Source organism: Gadus chalcogrammus, chromosome 19 (genome assembly GCF_026213295.1).
Source record: "Gadus chalcogrammus isolate NIFS_2021 chromosome 19, NIFS_Gcha_1.0, whole genome shotgun sequence".
Taxonomy (NCBI): Eukaryota; Metazoa; Chordata; class Actinopteri; order Gadiformes; family Gadidae; genus Gadus; species Gadus chalcogrammus.
Genome location: NC_079430.1, coordinates 843,944 through 864,887, shown reverse-complemented (window position 1 = coordinate 864,887; position 20,944 = coordinate 843,944). Strand labels below are relative to the sequence as shown.

General features: G+C 45.5%; 1 protein-coding gene across 1 annotated transcript in view; it reads right to left on the bottom strand.

Annotated features, from left to right (window-relative positions):
- grin3a (glutamate receptor, ionotropic, N-methyl-D-aspartate 3A) overlaps nucleotides 1-20,944 on the bottom strand; it is a 78,024-nt gene that overhangs the window by 21,443 nt on the left and 35,637 nt on the right. The window contains exon 7 of the mRNA XM_056578922.1: nucleotides 7,112-7,263. Coding sequence (XP_056434897.1) covers nucleotides 7,112-7,263 — 152 coding nt within the window. The remainder of the gene's footprint in view (nucleotides 1-7,111; nucleotides 7,264-20,944) is intronic.

Genomic DNA, 20,944 nt, shown 5'->3' with positions numbered 1-20,944 from the left:
CTGGTGTCAGCAGCTGGACAAATGCCCATCACCTTCTCCAACTGCCAGAAACCTGGCAGTGGTTTCCGGTGTGGTATTGGACAATCAGTTATGCTGCACCGCAAACATCACTGCGGTGGCCCGATCCTGCAGATTTGCACTTTACAACATCCGCAGAATCCGGCCCTTCCTCACAAGGGAAGCAGCTCAGCTTCTAGTCCAATCACTGGTCATCTCCCGCCTCGAATACTGCAACTCACTCCTGGCTGGACTTCCTGCCTCTGCGATTAAACCTTTGCAGCGCATCAAGAATGCGGCAGCGCGCCTCGTGTTCACCTACCGAAGTTCTCCCATGTGACCCCCCTCTTCCGGGACCTCCACTGGCTCCCTGTAGTAGCTCGCATCAAATTTAAGACGATGGTACTGGCATACAAGGCAGTCGATGGAACTGCCCCTGCCTACTTCCAAGCATTGCTAAAGCCACATACCCCAGCTCGATCCTTCTGCTCAACTACCTCAGCTGGACGTCTGGTACCGCCATCGCTAAGAGCTAACTTTTCTCGGTTTTGGGACCTCAGTGGTGGAGCGAGCTCCCTGCCGCTCTCAGGACCGCAGAGTCGCTCACTATCTTCGGAAAAAGACTAAAAACTCACCTGTTCAGAGTCCACCTCGACTCTGCATAGCCACCCTCCCCCTTCTGGCCACCATTGTAAACTGTATTGTGTTGTGTTGTATTGTATTGTATTATAGTACTTGAGATCTAATCCTAACTGTGCAACTGCAGTAGCTGATATCATTGCTGTAACACAGGGAATTGGTTATCCTAGCGATTGTTGTACTTGCACTTGGTTCTATGAACATCCTTTCTGTACCAACAGCTATATATTGATGCACTTCTTATGACAAATGTACTTATTGGAAGTCGCTTTGGATATAAGCGTCTGCTAAATGCCCTTAATGTAAATGTAAATGTATACCCTGGACTACACCAGTGTTCTTTGTTCAAGGGTACAAAAAACATCTCCTGCGCCACACTGCCAGACTGCCTATCACTGCTGATATCGAGCAGAACTTTGCTAATTGTTTAGGTTTTCTGCTGGAGAGCCCAGCAAGCCTTAACCCATTGAAAACACGGTTGCGGACATGCCCCAAGCTGCCAAGAATAAACACTATTAGCTAGCATTGGTAGCCTAGGTCCCTTAGTATTTCCAGAATGGGCTGGTATTTAACGATTTTATCATTGAAAGCAATTTCCATGTACAGATCAAACACACAGCCTATCTCAAGTAAGAGCACTTCCCTTCTGTCTGTTTAAAAACACAACATCAGGGGTATTTGGGATGTGACACATCACATCAATAGAGCTGTTAAATCATTCCAGCATGATGTGTGAATGTTTGTACATGGTCACATTTTCTAGAAATACTTCTTTAACATTGCTGGAAATCAGATCGACAAGTCGGTCATGGCGTGCAATATACAGTCCTTTGTAGATAGTACAGACATTCACAATATGGGCAACTGATTCAAGTTGATGGCCAGACTGCATTATACAGTGTGGATGGTGGGTTGTAGGATACCATAATGCCAGATTGTATTTGGTAGGTAGCACCTGCAGCCTAGCTGAGTGGGAAGCAGAGTGGTCGATAAAGTCTAGGCATGCTAGCTTTCCCTGCATTCTAAATCCAGTCCAGTGTTGTTTGGTCGGTTTGTTTTATGTTAAGAAGGAATCTCCTTGCTGTTGTGTTCTGTAGTATGTGTTGTGCCTCATTGTGATACACAGTTGGCTCTGCGGTTACAGTTGGGTTGGTGACAACTGCATCAGATGCCTATGATGCTGTGTGTGAGTTGTGTTATATACCTCATTCTGTTGCACAGATCATTTAGGTCCGGCCAGTCCGACCGAACTCCAAAGCCTGCAGCTTGTGTGTCCAGTTTCCCGCTGCTTTTCCTCCCAAAGCCTAAGAAGCTGTCCTGGCCTGTTTTGGCCAGAGGGACATTTCTCTTCCTGAGGTCAAGCAGGAGGAAAGCCTAAGAAGCTGTCCTGGCCTGCTTTGGCCAGAGGGACCTTTCTCTTCCTGAGGTCCAGCAGGTGGGAAGCTCTAGCAAGCTCTCCGACAGTGGCATCATCATTGTTGAGCATGCTGATGAGGTGTGTCAGCCTGGTAGCAGTGTATACCCATTCCACGTTTGGGACACCTCTTTATGTGAGAGGAAGATGAGATCCCAGGTAGAGTGTGAGTTCAGTCCTAGCCATTTTCTGACAGCTTGGACTGTTTTATTGTTCATGTCCTGTAAGACATTTTGCAGGATGTGGACGTTTGCAAGAGGTGTTGTAACTTTGCCAGGGCCACCTCTCTGATAGCGTCCAGTTTCATGACTACAGGGAGTGGGGAGGAATCAATTAAATAGATTCTGTTCTTATAGGCACAACATAGCTCCTATGCCTGCTCCCCCCACTCACCCGCAATGTTGATGTTATGGCCAAGGTAGGTGTATGGCTCGTGGCGTGAGTAGACCGTGATAGGCTGTCCCATTGTTGTGAAGGAGGGTGGTTTGTCAGATTTGGCTTTATACCAGCGGTTGCCACCGCTGTGTCATTCACAAAGAGCTGCACACTTGGTGTGCTTCACCTCCAGCTTTGACCAGTCAAGAAATTCATCTGTTCTGGCGACCATGTTGTGTATGACACTCTCGTCTCTGGTAGGACACCTCGACATCATCAGCGTAACCCTGAACACGGTTTGGGGATCTGATATCAGGTGGTGCACACTGACAGAGCCACTTTAGCCACTGGTTAATTGCAAGGATGAAGTTCACCGCACTCCAGGGGCAACCTGTTTTAATCCCAACCTGTAGCGGAATGTGCTCTGTGAGTTGGTGTCCACAGATCCATTGCAGAAAAGATCCCTTATATACATCCGTTATGATGTCTACAAAGGGCTGAGGTAGATGGATCTCCTTCAGTGCATTCAGCATAATTTTGTGGGATAGTGTTCCAAAGGCATCTCTTAAATCTGGGAATACAGTATAAAGTTTACATGTTTTATGTTTGGAATCATCAACTCCAGTTTTAAGGCAGTACACATGCTCGTTCATACCCTGTCTGTCTATGTACGATTTTTGTTTAGGTGAGAGGATGCCTGTGTACAATAGCCATGGGAGGATGCGGCCAAGCAGACATTTCATAAAGATATTGTAGACAGTGGGAAGGAGAGAGATGTCTCTCCATGTGGATGGGTTGCTTGGAATGTTGTCTTTCTTAGGTATATATATATTTGGGTGGACTAGGGTTTTCTGGCTTTGATGGTATAATATGTCACCCCATCGTATCCACTGGCACTGTTATTTGGCAGGTGGGAAATAACTTTATCTACTTCTTCAAGGGTGAATTTAGCACTGGATGGATAATAATCTGGGATAACTGTCTCTATGCTTGTGGACCAAGGGGGCGGGGTCAGCGTTTGGGTCGGGGGTGATCTGGCCATATAGTATGTATAAATGTCAGTAGTATCATTGACGGTTGGCGGGGGGGAGGGAAACATGCTATTATTTAGAATTATGTCAATAGCTTTGGACCTGCGGTGCGGCCATAGGTATGACACTAGTTTGTCACTAGTTTAAGGAATAAAGTAGTGTCTGAGCTGAGGAAAGCAAAGACTAGGCATTTTTACAAACTCATTGAAGAGGCTAGTGGGAATAGTTTTAAATTGTGGCAACACATAAACAGACTAACCAACTCAAGTAAACAAAAGCACCCAAAGATAAACTGCCTTAATGGATGTGATGAACTCACTACTAGTAATGAGTCAATTGCAAATGGTATTAATCATTTCTTTATTGAGTCTGTGAAAGAATTAGGATTCTTTTTTTAAATCTACTGAGCCACCTTGTGATGAATTTGACCATGATCACACAAACTCCATCTATATAAAATAAGTAACCCAGGATAAAGTGAAAAGAAATATTGCAAACATGAGTATGTCCATGGCAAAGGATAACCATCATTTAAATACTGTATTTATCAAGAAAAATCATAGTTGTCTGTTGGAGCCAATCACTTACCTAGTAAACATATCCATCCAAAAAGATAGGTTCCCAGAATGCTGGAAAACTGCAATAATTACTCCAGTTTATAAATCAGGAGTAGGGACTTACCAGGTAACTACAGGCCTATCGCCATCCTCCCGGTAGTCTCAAAAGTTCTAGAGAAAATTGTAGCTGAACGATTAATGGAACACTTAGGGCCCTATTTTAACGGTCTGAAACGCAAGTGGGAAGCGCAAAGCGCAAGTAGCTTTGTGGGCGGTTCTACGGCGCTATCGCTATTTTACAGGCGGATAAATGACGCTTGCGCCGCGGCGCAAGTGTCAAAAGGGTTGGTCTGAAGCAGCCCTAATTACCCGTAGGTGTGGTTTGGGCGTAACGTGCAACAAACCAATGAGAGTGCCAGCTCCCATCCCCTTTAAGAGCCATGAGCGCATTTCAATCGGACGAGTTGATATTTTGAGAATTTCAAACTGCAAATGGCTTAGTTTATTGCCAAATAATATGGCCTAATTCACACATGGAATAAGGGGTTTTCTTCCACAACTTCAGAAATACTGAGTCCTCAAATAAATTTCGGCAAAGAAAACGTATTATAACATATGATATGCGGTATGTGGTTCTATTTAATGATATACGCAATACATTATAAAAATTGTTTCTTATCAGTATTGTATGCTATCCTAATATGCATGTGTCCCCGCGGTAATAGACATTGCCATTGATTGTATTATGCGTTACGTGTTTAGTTTGCCCAAGTGAAGGAGTTCAAGTACCTCGGGGTCTTGTTCGCGAGTGAGGGAAACTATGGAGCGTGAGATTGGCCGGAGAATCGAGCAGCGGGGGCGGTATTGCGTTCGCTTTACCGCACCGTTGTTACGAAATGAGAGCTGAGCCGCAAGGCAAAGCTCTCGATCTACCGGTCGATCTTCGTTCCTATCCTCACCTATGGTCATGAGGGTTGGGTGATGACCGAAAGGACGAGATTGCGGGTACAAGCGGCCGAGATGAGTTTTCTCAGAAGGGTGGCTGGCGTCTCCCTTAGGGATAGGGTGAGAAGCTCAGCCATCCGTGAGGAACTCGGATTAGAGCCGCTGCTCCTTTACTTAGAAAGGAGTCAGCTGAGGTGGTTCGGGCAAGGATAAGAAATACCATGCAAATTAAATTTAAATGAAGTGAAATTTCGAGGTTGGAAACTGGGCGCCTTACAGAGCACACACGCGCGCCCGCATTCATTCATTCTTTTTAACACTCACTCGCGGTAAAACAATGTTTTTCACGATCAAATAGGCCTACTCATCAATCCTAAAAGTTATGGGCATGTAGGCCTACACGATGTCTGTGTCAAGAAAATATGTGTTTGCTGTACGGTGTTTGCAGATGCATTGATTTAAAAGTACAACTTATTACCGCTGCATCAGCTGTTCTTTCCCAAATAATTTACCAAGAATGTGCGGCTAGGTAGATGAGAGAAGCAAAGTGTATGCGCGAGGTGCACAAGCAATCCGTATGCATCGCATGCGCATGTATGCATGCGCCCTTAAAATAGCGTCTGAACAACGCGCCACTGACTTTAAACCAGGTATTTCCTGGTCAGTAGCGTAATGGTATTCAGAGACGCCAAAATACCGTTTGCGCCAGAACACGCCTCCTCCTTCCGCCGAACCGCCCCTTATGGCGCATGATCAATCCCTAATTTTCCGGCGAGTGGCGCTGGTGGGAAAAGAACGTTCTGCGCCAGTTGTAAACTAGCAACGACACATGCGCCAGTGACTAAGTCACTTGCGCCGGATGCAAGATAGGGCCCTTAGAGTCTAACCAACTGCTTTATCCACAGCAGTTTGTTTTTAGACTAAAATGCTCCACAGAATCAGCAAATTGTGATCTGCTGGAGAAGATCAAAACTTCCGTGGATAAAAGAAATGTTTTAGGGGCAGTGTTCTTGGATTTAAAAATGGCCTTTGACACTGTTAACCACAGTGTTCCACTCAAAAAATTAAAGCAGTTCAAATTGTCGCCTGAAGCTCTTAAATGGCTTAAATCATATCTGGAGGGTAAACAGCAGTGTGTTAGGGTCAATGGGGTGAAGTCCAGTATGTTAGCAAACAACATGGGTGTACCACAAGGATCCGTGCTTGGTCCATTGCTGTTCACTATGTACATTAATGACCTGCCAAACATCTGCAAAAGTGTCAACTGCCAGATGATGGTGTCATCAGCATACATCTGGCAGTTGACAAGTGCACTGCTGAAATCAATGAAGACAATCTTAACAAAGGTACTAGTCCTTTCTAGATGTTTCAATATACTGTTGATTATTGTCAGCAGTGCATGATACACCCCTGTTATTGGTTGGTCAGCAAACAGGTTTAGGTAAAGACATGATGAAACTTCAGTTAGCAGGTGGTTTAACAATATCTTTTCAAGACACTTCATATGAACTGAAGTTAATGCAACTGGTCTCAAGTCATTCATTTCTTTAGGTCTATTGTGTTTAGGTTCTGGTATTATAAGGGAGAGCTTCCACTGGTCCAGTATCACTCCTGTCATGTCTACATTCTACCTGTAGACATCATAGAGCACGGTCCCTAACCCCTACCTGAAGTCATCATAGAGCACGGTCCCTAACCCCTACCTGTAGACATCATAGAGCATGGTCCCTAACCCCTACCTGTAGACATCATAGAGCACGGTCCCTAACCCCTACCTGTAGACATCATGGAGCACGGCCCCTAACCCCTACCTATAGACATCATAGAGCACGGTCCCTAACCCCTAACTGCACCGGGATGGGTAGATGACATCACAACCTGAGGTGATGATGGTAGATTACATCACATCCTGAGGTGATGATGGTGGATGACTTCACATCCTGAGAGGATGATGGTTAGGCTACATGACATCCTGAGTTGATGATGGTAGATGACATCACATCCTGAGGTGATGACATCACATCCTGAGGTGATGATGGTAAATGACATCACATCCTGAGGTGATGACATCATATCCTGAGGTGATGATGGTAATATGATATCACATCCTGAAGTGATGATGGTAGATGACTTCACATCCTTCCTTAACTCACCTCTGTCACAGCGAAGCTCCTCTTCCCACAGGGCACCACTTTGTACCATTTGTCGTGCAGCAGGTCCATGAAGCCGTCAGACTTGTACTGGCTCACGAGCTCAGAGATGTTGGAGGTGAAGGGAGAGTTCTGCGGAAGGCCGATACCGTAGCCTGGATTACATTAGATTACACAGATTAGTAGGACACTCAAACAGAATCCAGTGAAGTTTAATATATCAGTGTACAACAAACATCCAACCTCCTCAAAACATGATCAGTTCAATTCAATTTCCATTTTATTTGAAAGGAGACAACATGTAAATCAAACATAAAGGTAACCATTTCATGCATCACTCCAGAGGTAGGCTTAGGATAATTTACATCTGCAGTCCCTAGGTACAAGTAAATACAACACATAAAATCGAAAACATCACCCAAAAAGTACATGTAACAAATAGCAATGTATCGCACATGAAATGTCCCTCACAGACACACACACACACACACACACACACACACACACACACACACACACACACACACACACACACACACACACTACATGATCAGGGGGTATGGTGACATGCAAAGCACACAACACTACACCCACAAACATACAAACTTTGAGAAAGTGAAACCCCTCCTCACCCTCCTCAGACCTCCTCACCCTCCTCACCCCCTCACTGTCTCTCACTAACCAGCAAACTGTTGGTTGGAATTGTACTTCCACCGCAGTAGGGGGCAGTATGTCAGTCAATCTAACCTTGTCAAGGAAATGGTCCCCCATGTTATTGGAATGGCCTAACTGGCCTTGTTTTGTCCAATTGAGACAAATTCCTTTGCTTATTTAAGGGGTATCTAATTTTTTGTTGAGGTGAGTGAGGGTAGGTGCTGGCTTGTTGTGAGGCCAGTACTAGTAATGCTACGCTATGCTATGCTAAATTTATGCTATGCTATGCTAAATTATGGTAAACTATGCCAAGTTGCTAAAAGCTCTTTTGTGAAACATTCAATAACATAAGAAAATAAAACGGAATTGACAGCCCTCGTTTTGTCCACACTGTCCAGTCCAGTGAGAGACCACATCGGTCCCTCACACACACCTTGTCAGTCCCATGGGAAGATAAAGGTGACTGAAATAAAAAGTAATGACAGTCACTTATGTGGTTGAAATTTCCTCTGGCATTTAATGATAACTATAATATCCGCGCACGCAATGTGCGCGCTCAACCTCAAGTTGTAATTAAACCCATAGAAATAATGTGGGTCAGTCGATAATGTAACAAATTTCTGGGCGCATAATATAATAAAATTTTGACTATAATTTTACAACGTATAACATTCGTTCACCACAAATTACTCTTAAAAGCAGTGCCAACATTTAAATATTTTTTAACCATTCAGCGAACAAAAGGCAACAGGCTGGTTATCTTTTAGGGGGCCACTCAATGACATCTAGAAGCATCATCAATACGCCCACTGAAGTGCTGTGAGAAATACAGACTTTCTACTCCTCATTCACATATAAGTTAATTTACATTTCCTAGAGAGATTTTCAGGTACAAATGTCAGGATATGTTGTTCACACATACTGCCCATCAGAAGAATATCAGGACTTAGGCCGTGTTCACATCTAGCGTTTTTTTAAATCTGCCAGCGCTTGTTTAACATTATATTCCTATGGAGCAGAGCGTTTCTGGAAAAAGTCACGGCCGTTTTTTTAAATGCCTCTCCCAGCGTTTTTTTCTGGCATGAGGAGAGTTGAAAAAGTTCAGCTTTCAGGAAGAAAGCGGCCGACGTCAGGCGTCTTTTGGGCAACTGACCAATCCCAAGCGGAACATTGACACTTTGTCACGAAGGAAACTCTCAACTGTCAAAACAAGAAACAATGGCAGATAAACCACTCGGGAAAGTGCCGTCGGAGCGATTAATAGTTGTAATTACAGAACATGTCGAGATCTACGACATGTCTAATGGGCTCTAGCCTGGATACGTAGTAGGCGAGTAACATCGGGTCTAGAATGGGTTCGTTGCTAGGCGATTTTAGGGAAAAAAAACGCTGCCAGCTTTTCTTTTTGTTGAAAAAACGGTCGTCTCAACTTTTCCCTATTACAAAAACCGCCAGATGTGAACGCGGCCTTACACGTGTGTCTGAAAGCAGCTAGTGTGTGAGCATTGGATTACATTATAAAATTAGTCAATTTATGGTAACAGGTAATTGTTCAATGGAAAGTGTAGCATACTATGCATGCAAATCAATTATTAAATAGCTTTTACTGTTATTCAGGGCTGAAAAGTGCATTGACATTTAAAAATAAAAAAAACTACTATTGGTTAGTTGAAAATAATAATCATCATTGAGATAAACATCCCTTCCAGTATCCTGGCCAAGACAGGAAGCAGTAGCCTACAGTCACACATAGAATACACACAAAATACACACAAAACATAAGAAAAATAAATCAACTAAAATAGTCTGCAGGGTGGAAGGGGGACATCAATATCGCAAGACATTTGGGGAGGCTCAAGGAGGAGAGCAGAGGCAGATGGTGTATAGGGCCAATTTGGCTGACGCACTAGCAACTGGGAGAAAGAGGATTTTTTTTTTTCTATCACAGCAAAAGTAGTTTTGAGTGTTCTAGACATATTATCTGTCATTGTCCAATCAGCATTCTCCCATTGACTAATGTTATTTCGGATAATGAGCCTTCAATGCATTTTCAATGGGGATTTGGGACTCGCCCTCAAGTCCTTCCGTCATACGTAACTGAGCAAAGAGCGCGAAGGGATATCTTCGATCAAGTCACTTGCTAATTTCAACATGGCTGCTAATGTGTGCAATTCTGTTGTGTCGCTGAAAGAAGTTCCTTTTAGTCGACAAATTGGCATTAAAGCAATCAGGACCTCCAAGACCAAAATTAATAATTAAACAAATTTCTACAAAGGGGGGAAAGTCCTACACCCGAGGATTTTCAACAAATTGTTATGAGAAAAAAAGCTGGCTAGCAGGTTGTGAAGAAGCTAACGTAGTCTTCTGCTACCCCTGCCTACTTTTCCACCCTGACGACTGTTTGGGTATCGACTGCTGTGACGGATATGCATCATCTGTCTGAGAAAATTAAGAAGCACATGGATAGCCACATGGATAGCTGCTTGAGATTTGCGACTATTGGGTGGGTGAACATTGCCACTCAACTGGACGAGGGATAACGGCTAGCTGTTCTTCGCCACAACGATGAGGTGAGCAAGAACCGACACATCCTCAACCGGCTCATCCAATGTATGAAGTTTTGCGGATTGTTTAAATTGGCTTTGCGAGGCAAGGATGAGACGGAGGGCTCCACAAACCCAGGTATTTTTCACTTCATCCAACACCGTTGCATTTTTCAAAATGCAACGGTGTTCAAGGGCACATCCAAGACGGGGCAGAACAAGCTTTTGGAATGTATGCTAGCGGTCGCACGGGAAAGGATTGTGGAGGAGGTCCAAGTCAGCTCGCTATCTGGATAGCTGATGAAACTACGGACGTCTCCACGCAGACACAGCTGGTGCTTGTGCTTAGATACAATGATGACAACCATGCAGTGCAGGAAAAAAAATTGAGTTTACTCCCATCCTGGATTCAACGTCAGTTTCAATTGCCAATGTATTTTTGGAGAGACTGAACCAGCTTTTGGCTGGTTCAGTCTCGTTGCACAAGCTTATGATGGTGCCAGTGTTATGAGGGGAGAGAAGGATGGTGTGAAGCAAAAGGTGCGTGAACATTTTAAGAATGCCCATTATGTGCTTTGCTATGCACATCAGCTTAACTGAGTGAACGCTGGCGCGATTAGCAGCCGCTGCTCTCCGGTTCCTTTGACTGTTTTTAACTGTTTTAATTGTTTTGTTTTTTTTAACCGATGCCCACTGACTCAGCTACTGCAAGTGATCTTTTGCATCTATTGACTCCTGCTAGATTTTATTCTGTTACCCAGCGTGTGTCTTAGCCTGGATTAGCATTACCTGTTGCACCGGGCTGTTGGGCTGCCCTCACCTCCGCTGCCTGAAGTCTCCCCGTGGATTATCAACAATGTTGATCGACACGTATTTTGTGTGGTGTGCTCGGCTGGACTTCCCTGTCCTTCATATTCAATCTCTCGTCAGCGGCAGTACTCCAATACACAGCCGCTGAGTTCCTGCAGCTACGTTTCCACCTGCCAGATCCACCACCGGCTTTCCACCGCCATGAATTCCCTCGGCCCTATTGTCGGAAATATGTTCACCGCGGATCCCGACGGAGCTTCCACATCGACGACAGCAACCAGATAATAATAATAATAAATTGTATTTATAACGCACTTTATATTCAAGAATCTCAAAGTGCTTCAGAGAAAAAAAAAAAAAAAAAACGATTAAAAGGGGGAACCTCAAAGAAAGTCTGGCTAAATGCTCTTTTAAAGAGATGGGTTTTGAGGTTCCGTTTAAAAAGAGCTGTAGTCTGTGGAGCCCTCAGGTGGTCAGGGAGGGCGTTCCATAGTCAAGGGCAGCAGCAGAAAAGGCCCGATCACCCATGGTGCACAGCTTCGTATGTCGGGTTTGGAGGGTGTGAGTGGATCCTGAACGGAGTGTACGTGAGGTTGTCGGGGGGTGAGGAGTTCCTGAAGGTAGAGGGGGGCAAGTCCGTGAAGGCCCTGGTGGGTGAGGAGGGAGACCTTGTACTCAATTCTGAGTGGGACAGGGAGCCAGTGCAGTGATTTCAGGATGGGGGTGATGTGGTCATGCTTGCGCACCCTCATCAGGACCCTGGCAGCACTGTTTTGAATGTATTGGAGCCTCTGGATGCTCTTGCCAGGGATCCCAATGAGGAGTGCATTGCAGTAGTCCAACCTGGAGGAGACAAAGGCATGAACGAGCTTCTCTGCATCAGCCAGGGTGAGTGATTGGCGGAGTTTGGCGATGTTCCTGAGGTGGTATAATGCTGTCTTACAGAGGTGTTTGATGTGGGTGTCAAAATTAAGTTGTGGGTCCATTTTAACACCGAGGTTGGTGACGGATGTGGAAAGGGGGATGTTTTGGCCAGAGAAGGTGATATTGGTGATGGTGGGGGAGCGGAGCTGATGTGGCGTGCCAACAAGGATGGCGTCCGTTTTATGGCTGTTAAGTTGTAGGAAGTTGAGCTTCATCCACGCCTCTATCTCCTCCAGGCAGGTGGTCAGTGTGGATGTTGGCAGAGGGGCAGAAGAAGTGGGGGTTGTCCTGATGTAGAGCTGTGTATCATCAGCATAGCAGTGGTAAGATAAGCCATGCCTGCTAATGACACTACCCAGGGGGAGCATGTACAGTGAGAACAGTGACGGGCCCAACACCGAGCCCTGGGGGAACCGCAGGTGACGTTGTTGGTGTGTGATTTCGCTTTGCCCAGGGCAACGTGCTCAGTTCTGTCAGTGAGGTACGAGGTGAACCAGTTCTTTACATTTCCTGATAGTCCAATGGTGTATTGCAGGCGGTGAAGGAGAATATTGTGGTCAACTGTATCAAAAGCAGCTGTTAAGTCCAGGAGGATGAGGAGAGATGGGGAGCCGGTGTCTGCTGCCATCAGGAGGTCATTTGTGACCCTGACCAAGGCTGTTTCTGTACTGTGGCCATAGCGGAAACCAGACTGGAATTTTTCAAACAAGTGATGTTGTATGAGGTGATCCTGGAGTTGTGCTGCAACTGTTTTTTCCAGAACTTTTGACAGAAATGGGAGATTTGAGATGGGCCTGTAGTTGGAGAGGACTTCTGGATCAAGGGTAGGTTTTTTTTTAATGTTGGTCTGATGACAGCAGTTTTTAATCTCATCTCATCTCATCTCATTTTCGTCCGCTTATCCGGGGTCGGGTCGCGGGGGGAGCAGCTCAAGCAGGGGGCCCCAGACTTCCCTTTCCCGGGCCACATTGACCAGCTCTGACGGGGGGATCCCGAGGCGTTCCCAGGCCAGTGTTGAGATATAATCTCTCCACCTAGTCCTGGGTCTTCCCCGAGGTCTCCTCCCCTGGACGTGCCTGAAACACCTCCCAAGGAAGGCGCCCAGTGGGCATCCTTACCAGATGCCCGAACCACCTCAGCTGACTCCTTTCTAAGTAAAGGAGCAGCGGCTCTAATCCGAGTTCCTCACGGATGGCTGAGCTTCTCACCCTGCAGATGGGATATGGCCGGCGAGGAGGGAGTGGTTAATGATATTGGTGATGAGTGGAGAGACAGCAGAGATGTTGGCCTTCAGCAGAGCTGTAGGGAAGGGGTCTAGTGCACAGGTGGATGGCTTCATTTTCCTGATGACGTCCTCCACCTCTTCCTTTGTGATGCTGGAGAAGGAGCAGAGGGTCTGGACAGAATCAATCGGTGGGTCAGCAGTTGGAAGGGGCAGGACAGTAGTGGTGGAGAGGTGTGAGCGGATGTTATTCACTTTTTGTTTAAAAAAGTTGATGTGCATGTTGCACCTCTCCGTGGTGACATCAGATTGACATCAGATTGATGGTAAAGGGGGTTTGAGAAGGTGATTGATAGTTGAAAAGAGCTGTTTGGAGTTACCAGGGCTATTGTTGATTATTGTGGAATAGAACCTGGACCGTGCATTATTCAGGGCTTCAGCATATGCCCTCCTGTGTTCCCTGTATGCCTGTTTGTAAACGGTCAGACCAGAGGCCTTGAGTCGCCGCTCAAGGACACGCCCAGCCGCCTTCATTGTACGTAGTTCACTGGTGTACCAGGGTGCGGAGCGCGAGAAGGAGACTGACCTCGATGTTAAGGGGGCGTGGAGATCCAGGAGACTGCGCAGGGACTGGTTGTATAAGTCCACTGAGTCAGCAACAGAGGGGGAGTCAGTTGAGCCAGAGGAGAGATGTTGAAGGTCCAGGGCCAGGGCATCCATGTTGATATTTTTCACATTCCTGAAGTGGATCTGCCGCTTTGGTTTGGTGTGGGAGGAAGGAAAAGGGAGCTCCATTGACACAACTCTGTGATCCGAGACGCCAAGATCATAGACCTGTAGGTTGCTGATGGGGGCGGAGTTTGAGATGACCAGGTCAATTGTGTGTCCTCTGGAGTGTGTGGGGGCATCAACATGTTGTTGTAGGTTGAGGGAGTCTAGCAGCTGAAGAAAATCAGCAGCGGGCTGGCATGAGGGGTGTCAACATGAATATTTAAATCACCCAGAATGATGGTATTGGCAGAGGTAGTACAGAGTGTTGTGAGGAGATCAGACATTTCCGGGATGAAAGCAGAGTTGGGTTTTGGGGGCCTGTATATGAGTAGAACAGTCATGGGATGGGGGGGCTTGCATGTGAATGCAAGACATTCACAGGAGGAAGTTGTAGGCAGCACCATGGGGGACAACTCCAGGTCCTGTTTGTGGATGACAGCTAGGCCACCACCGCGTCCAGTTCTGCGGGCTGCCTCCAAGTAACTGTAGCCTGGGGGACAGGCTTCGTTTAGGGCAGAGTAAACCTCTGGCTGGTGCCAGGTTTCTGTTAGACACATGAAGTCAAGTCCTTTTTCCCTGATATGCTCTTCAATCAAGCTGGATTTATTATTCAAGGATTGAGTGTTGAAAAGTTCAAATTTGACCAGTGAATGTGGGGTTATTCTCTGTACAGGTCGCAGAGACTTAAAATCCACTCCGCGCAGGTTGGAATCCACTCCATGAAATCTATCCAGCCGGGAGTGCGGGGATCTCGCGATGTTGTGTCTTTTGCCCTCAGCCGTCTCAGCGGACCTGATAGATTGATGAAGCCGGCAGGCTGACCATAAATAACGTTTCTCCCTGAGCCTCTGTGGATATATCGAGGTCTACGCAATAGTCCTAGCTGGCTTAATGGTGGAAATACAGGGTGGGATGGAGCGATTGTTGTACTTCAGCAGCTGTGGTGCGAAGTACGTCAACATCGAACCAGCCAGAGTGATGTTAGCCTGTTAGCAGCTAGGTACGGACCCGAAGCATCTGGGGAAGAGCTGGGAGGCAGTGCAGAAAATCCACAAGACAGTAGAGACAGCTTAGCAGGTTGACCAGGGCATATTCCTCACCAGGATCACCGAGAAAAAAAAACGCCAGCAGTGACCAGGAAAATGTCACATCGGCTACTTGTTTTTAGCCGTTGTTTTTAGCCGTTGCTAGGGACGCCAAAATAGCAAGTGAGCTACACGGCTCTTCACAATAACAATAACAATAACACTGGAACATCTAAAGACAGTCCATAAGCTTGCTTTTCATCGCTGATGTAGCTTGCAGGGAACCAAATAGAGATTATATGTCCACAAAAAAATCACTTTAAAAAAAAAAATTGGCCCAAAAATTGCTTGGAGAAGCGGCGAACAGACAGCGCCAGCGTCCTCTCCGTTTGTTGCCTACTGACAACCGAAAATTAACTAAACAACTAGAGATCTAGACTAAAGATCCATTCCTTCTGGTCCTCTTCTCGTCATCCCCCAGGAATCACCGGACGTAAAGCTGACCGCAGTGTGTTAGCCAGCCTAGCCAGGTCGGCTAACAACAACAACACCAAACACCAACACAACGACGTCAACTTCGGCCTATTTAACGTCCGCTCTCTTACGAGCAAGGGTCCTCTCGTCCAGGAGCTCCTTACTGACCGTAAGCTTGATTTCCTCTGTTTGACTGAAACTTGGCAACAGCCTAGCGACTTTTCACACCTGAACGAATCCACACCTCCCGGGTTTGTTTACTCCTGTAAACCCCGTGCCTCTGGCCGAGGAGGTGGTCTCGCGATAATATATCGCGAGAATTGTAAAGTCTCGCCCGTTTCTGTACCTGCTCATTCCTCATTTGAATCCATCACCATTCAACTGAATGGCCCTACACCTACTATAGACGCCACTGTCTATCGCCCACCAAAGCATAATAGTGATTTTATAAATGAATTTGCTGCTTTTACTACCCATCTTTCCTCACTCTCACCCAACATAATATTACTAGGGGACTTCAACATACACATGGACAAAATCAGTAATCCCCTCACAAGTGAATTTACATCCTGCCTGGATAGTTTTGGACTGCAGCAACATATTCTTTTCCCCACTCATTCCAAAGGACATGTTCTGGACTTGGTCTGTTGTTCTGGTGTCACTCCTCTTGCCTGTACTGCTGCTGAACTCCCCATTTCCGACAACATGTTTATATCTTTTACTGTCAACCTTACACTTTCCATTACAAACCTGCCCCGTGTTATATCATTCCGCAACATTAAGAACATTAATTTAAATACACTCTCTACTGGTATCAACTCCCTCCCCAGCACTGACAGTCTGTCCTCCACCGACGATCTGGTTTCACATTACACAACAGTCTTCATGATCTTCTTAACACCCTGGCTCCCCTTAAATCCCGCTGTTTCCTTCACTCACTCTGCCCCATGGTATACCACTGAACTACGCAAACTCAAGGAGAAAGGCACGCCTCTGCAAGAAAACTGGACTTGTTATACATAAAGAAATATATCACAACCACATTCTTCACTACAAGGACACTCTTTCTACAGCCAAATCTACCCCAGGTCTATTCAACTAGCAGCCCGTGGGCCAAATGCGGCCCCTCTTAATTTTTTTCTGGCCCGCAAGAGGTTGCATGCAAAAAATAAATAAAATATAGGAGAAACATAGTTGCATGCAAATCAGGTTTCTGTGTGTAGCCGGTGATACTAGCCAGTATTAGTACCCCACAATCAGGAACTGGCATCACTTATTCTGACAATGTTTGGCTCAACCGATACGTGTGAGTCTAGCTTTTCTCATATGAATGCCATCAGAACAAGGGCACGTTGCTCCATGACCTATGAGAAGCTGCATGAGTGTCTCAGGATGAGCCAAACTAGGCAAATTAGGCAGTGCAATCTTTCTCACTGACTCACTGGCTCAAAATGTCTCATATGTACAGTAGTTCTGTTTTGCGGTGATTCAAACAACATTGTTGAATTCTAAATACGTGTCCAAAATATGTGAGAACAAAATCTGTTATAATGATATGATTAAAAGTGAAGAAGGAAGGAATGCGTCTGACAAGTTTATTCCATGTAGTAGTACTATATATATCAAGTTAACACTAGTTTAAGTATGATTTATTTGTAGCGATTCATTCACGTAGTTTTACTCTGTGTGGCCCTTCAACCCCCAGTGGTTTTCCTTTTCGGCCCACTTGTTAAGGAGGTTGAATAGCCCTGCACTACACCAATTTGATCAGTTCAGGTGACGGAAATACACGGGCCCTGTTCTCCACTGGCAAAGCTCTCGATCTACCGGTCGATCTTCGTTCCTATCCTCACCTATGGTCATGAGGGCTGGGTGATGACCGAAAGGACGAGATCGCGGGTACAAGCGGCCGAGATGAGTTTTCTCAGAAGGGTGGCTGGCGTCTCCCTTAGGGATAGGGTGAGAAGCTCAGCCATCCGTGAGGAACTCGGATTAGAGCCGCTGCTCCTTTACTTAGAAAGGAGTCAGCTGAGGTGGTTCGGGCATCTGGTAAGGATGCCCACTGGGCGCCTTCCTTGGGAGGTGTTTCAGGCACGTCCAGTGGGGAGGAGACCTCGGGGAAGACCCAGGACTAGGTGGAACACTGGCACATCGGCCTCCTCACCTTCAAGGCCCTCCACAACCTCGCCCCTCCATACATCTGTGAACTCCTACACACCAACACACCCACCCGCACTCTCCGGTCCTACTCTTCCATTCAATTCACTGTGCCTCCCGCACGCCTGGTTACCATGGGGTCCAGAGCCTTCAGCAGATCTGCCCCCCACCTCTGGAACACCCTCCCACCTGACACCCGTAATTCCGAAACTCTTTCCACTTTTAAGTCTCGTCCCAAAACACATCTTTTTAAACTGACATATTCCATCTAACCCATCTCACCCCACTTATGTAAACTGTTCAATGTATTTTGTTTTTGTATGATTGTTGATTATGTTTTCTGTTTTTAAACTGCCCTGTAAGGTGACCTTGGGTGCTTTGAAAGGCGCCCTCAAATAAAATGAATTATTATTATTATTATTAATTTCATCATGCAGCAAGCTACCTCCCGCATCAAAAAAGTCAACGTTTTCTTTTCCGATCTGAGCGGTATTGCGTTATTCCTTTCCCGGTCACCGAAACGGTGCAGCGTTCTAGACAAGATTGTTTCACGAAGACTGCCCAGAGCTTCATCTACAAGGTGGAATTTTAACAGCATGATCCTCAACACTGTGTACGAGAACCAAGATGACTCCTTGAATTTTCCAAAGCCATTAAGATGGGTTCACATGGTCCATTTGACCAGCTCAGCGTGAGAGAGGCATCTGGCTACGTGAGGATGCTACAGGACGAAGATTTCTTTTTTTTTGTGTTTTTTTGGTGTTTTTTTCACAACATCATGCCCCACGTCGACATTCTGTACCAGAAGCTCCAGAAGAAGGACATTGATGCAGTCTTCATCAAAAGGGCCCTTAAGAGCTTCACAAGCAGTGTGTAGACCATTAGGTAAGATAACATTTATATTATTTGATCCTTCTCAAAGCAAAGCTTTGTTATGAGAACATATGCATGAATGGAAACTGTATTTGTGTTCTTTTTTATAATATGTTCTTTTTTATAATATATTGCCAGTGGTGTAATCTAGCTTGCTTTACTCTGTGCGAGACATCCTGGTTAGGCAAGGCACAATGGATAGCTTAAAAAACAGTGTTTAACACTAACAGTATGCAGTATGCCCTGCCCATTTTAAGTGGGTTTACTCATCATGCCTTCAGTGTTTCTTGAACAACCACTCATAAAAGGTTGCCCATATTATATTGATATTTTATCATATTTTTCTAAAGGCATACTTGACTGTAGATAGATTTATGAGTAAAGTTACCATCACAATAGATTAAAAAAACAGTGCTTAACACTAACATTATGCATCCCTGCCCATTTTAAGTGGGTATACTGACATCTTTGTACTGGATAAAGTGTGAACACGTGCATCCCGTAGACTACAGTACTGTACACAGCCTAACAAACACATTATTGGTTTGTTTGCATTCAGAGACTCTGACCAGCTGTAAGAGCCATCAGGAACCGACAGACCAAGGACGGTTTGACAGAATAGGCGAAGCAGAGACTCTCCTGTCTGAAGAGGTCTGCGACACCATCCTGGCTCACACCAAAGCGAGGTTCTCTTTCACTGGCCACATTGTGATTGCTACCTTAGTACAAGGAAATATGCTTGAAAGGTACTGACATTTATTTCCTGCTGATGCTCTGAATGCCACTCTGAAGGATCAGGCTGAACTAGGCAAAGCTCAAGACGGAACTGTCTCTGATCTATGAGAATCGTGAATCAAGGCTTGCTGTGGTGCACTGGCACTGTACCAGGGTTATCATGAGCTACAACCTCCAGGAGACATTCTCTGAGACTGTGAGTTTGTTGAACATTCTAATAACTACTCCTATGACAACAGCTGAAGCTGAGAGATGTTTCTCAACTTTGCAAAGAATTAAGACATTCCTGCGAAATGCAATGGGCCAGGTCGTCTGAATGCACTGGCCATGCTCTCCATGGAGAGGGAACTAGTCCTCAACATGTGTAATTTCAATGAGAAAGTCATTGACCGCTTTGCTGCACTGAAAGAGAGACTAGCAAAGTTTCAGTACAAGTAATGTAGTCTCTCTCACTCTCTGTCCTCCACCCCCTCTTCTCGTGAGGATGGACACTGGGTTACAGCGGCCCTCGCAACCCCACACCACCGCCCCACCCCTTTCAAGTATATATTGTATAAAGCTCTCTGCAAACCTATGGTGGCATCATGCCTTCACTATGTCTTGAACAACCACTCATAAGGTTGCCCATATTATACTGATAATTCACCATACTGTGTTATTGACATGTTTTTGTTTTGTGTTATAGGGATACTGTCTCTTAAGAATCACGTGACTTCTGTGTTGATATGCCGGTCTCTGCAATGTATGAATTAGGCGGTTTTTATATGACACAACCCGCCATTTCTTGTCGAGGTGAGAAAATTACAAAACACAACTTGTTTGCGAGTGTCGCTGCTGTGTGTGCACTTCCGTGTGTGTTCTAACCTGCGCGTGTGCCGATGGCGGCAACACATTCTCACTCCGAGCGAGTCGATTTCTGACGAACGATCAGTGACTTTGGCTTCAGTTTCTGACGCAAAAGGGATACCCTTTTGCTTCCTTTTTCGACGCATGGGGTTTTGAACTCGTTACAATGTAACCCCTTCACGGGGGACCCGATGGCTGCACATAGAGATGCTATGAGCATTCATCCCATTGGCTAACGGAGGACCTTGCGCTTCTTTTTTCGACGCAGGGGGTTTTCCACTCATTACAATGTCATCCCTCCGCGGCAATATATGAAGCTATGAGCATTCATCCCATTGGCTAACGGAAGAGCCGATGGCTGCACATAGAGACGCTATGAGCATTCATCCCATTGGCTAACGGAGGACCATGCGCTTCTTTTTTCGACGCAGGTCAGTGTTGGGTAGCTAAGGTCGTTGCCACGTCCGTCCGCTTTTTTTGACAACTGACAGAGCAACCCTTTCTCATCAAAATTACGTTCCCAGAGAACTATTGGGCATTCTCAATTACGTTTGTCTAAAAAACATATTTTAATAATAATAATAATAATACATTTAATTTAGAGGCGCCTTTCAAGGCCCCCAAGGTCACCTTACAGAGCATAAAGTTATCATAAATCGTTTAAAAACAAGATATTGTGGAAAAAAAATAAATAATAAATAAATAAAACAAAAACAAGACAAAACAAACAAACAATCAAGACAGTGATCAGTTAGACGTTGTGTGCGAGTTTGAACAGGTGAGTTTTGAGTTGTGACTTGAG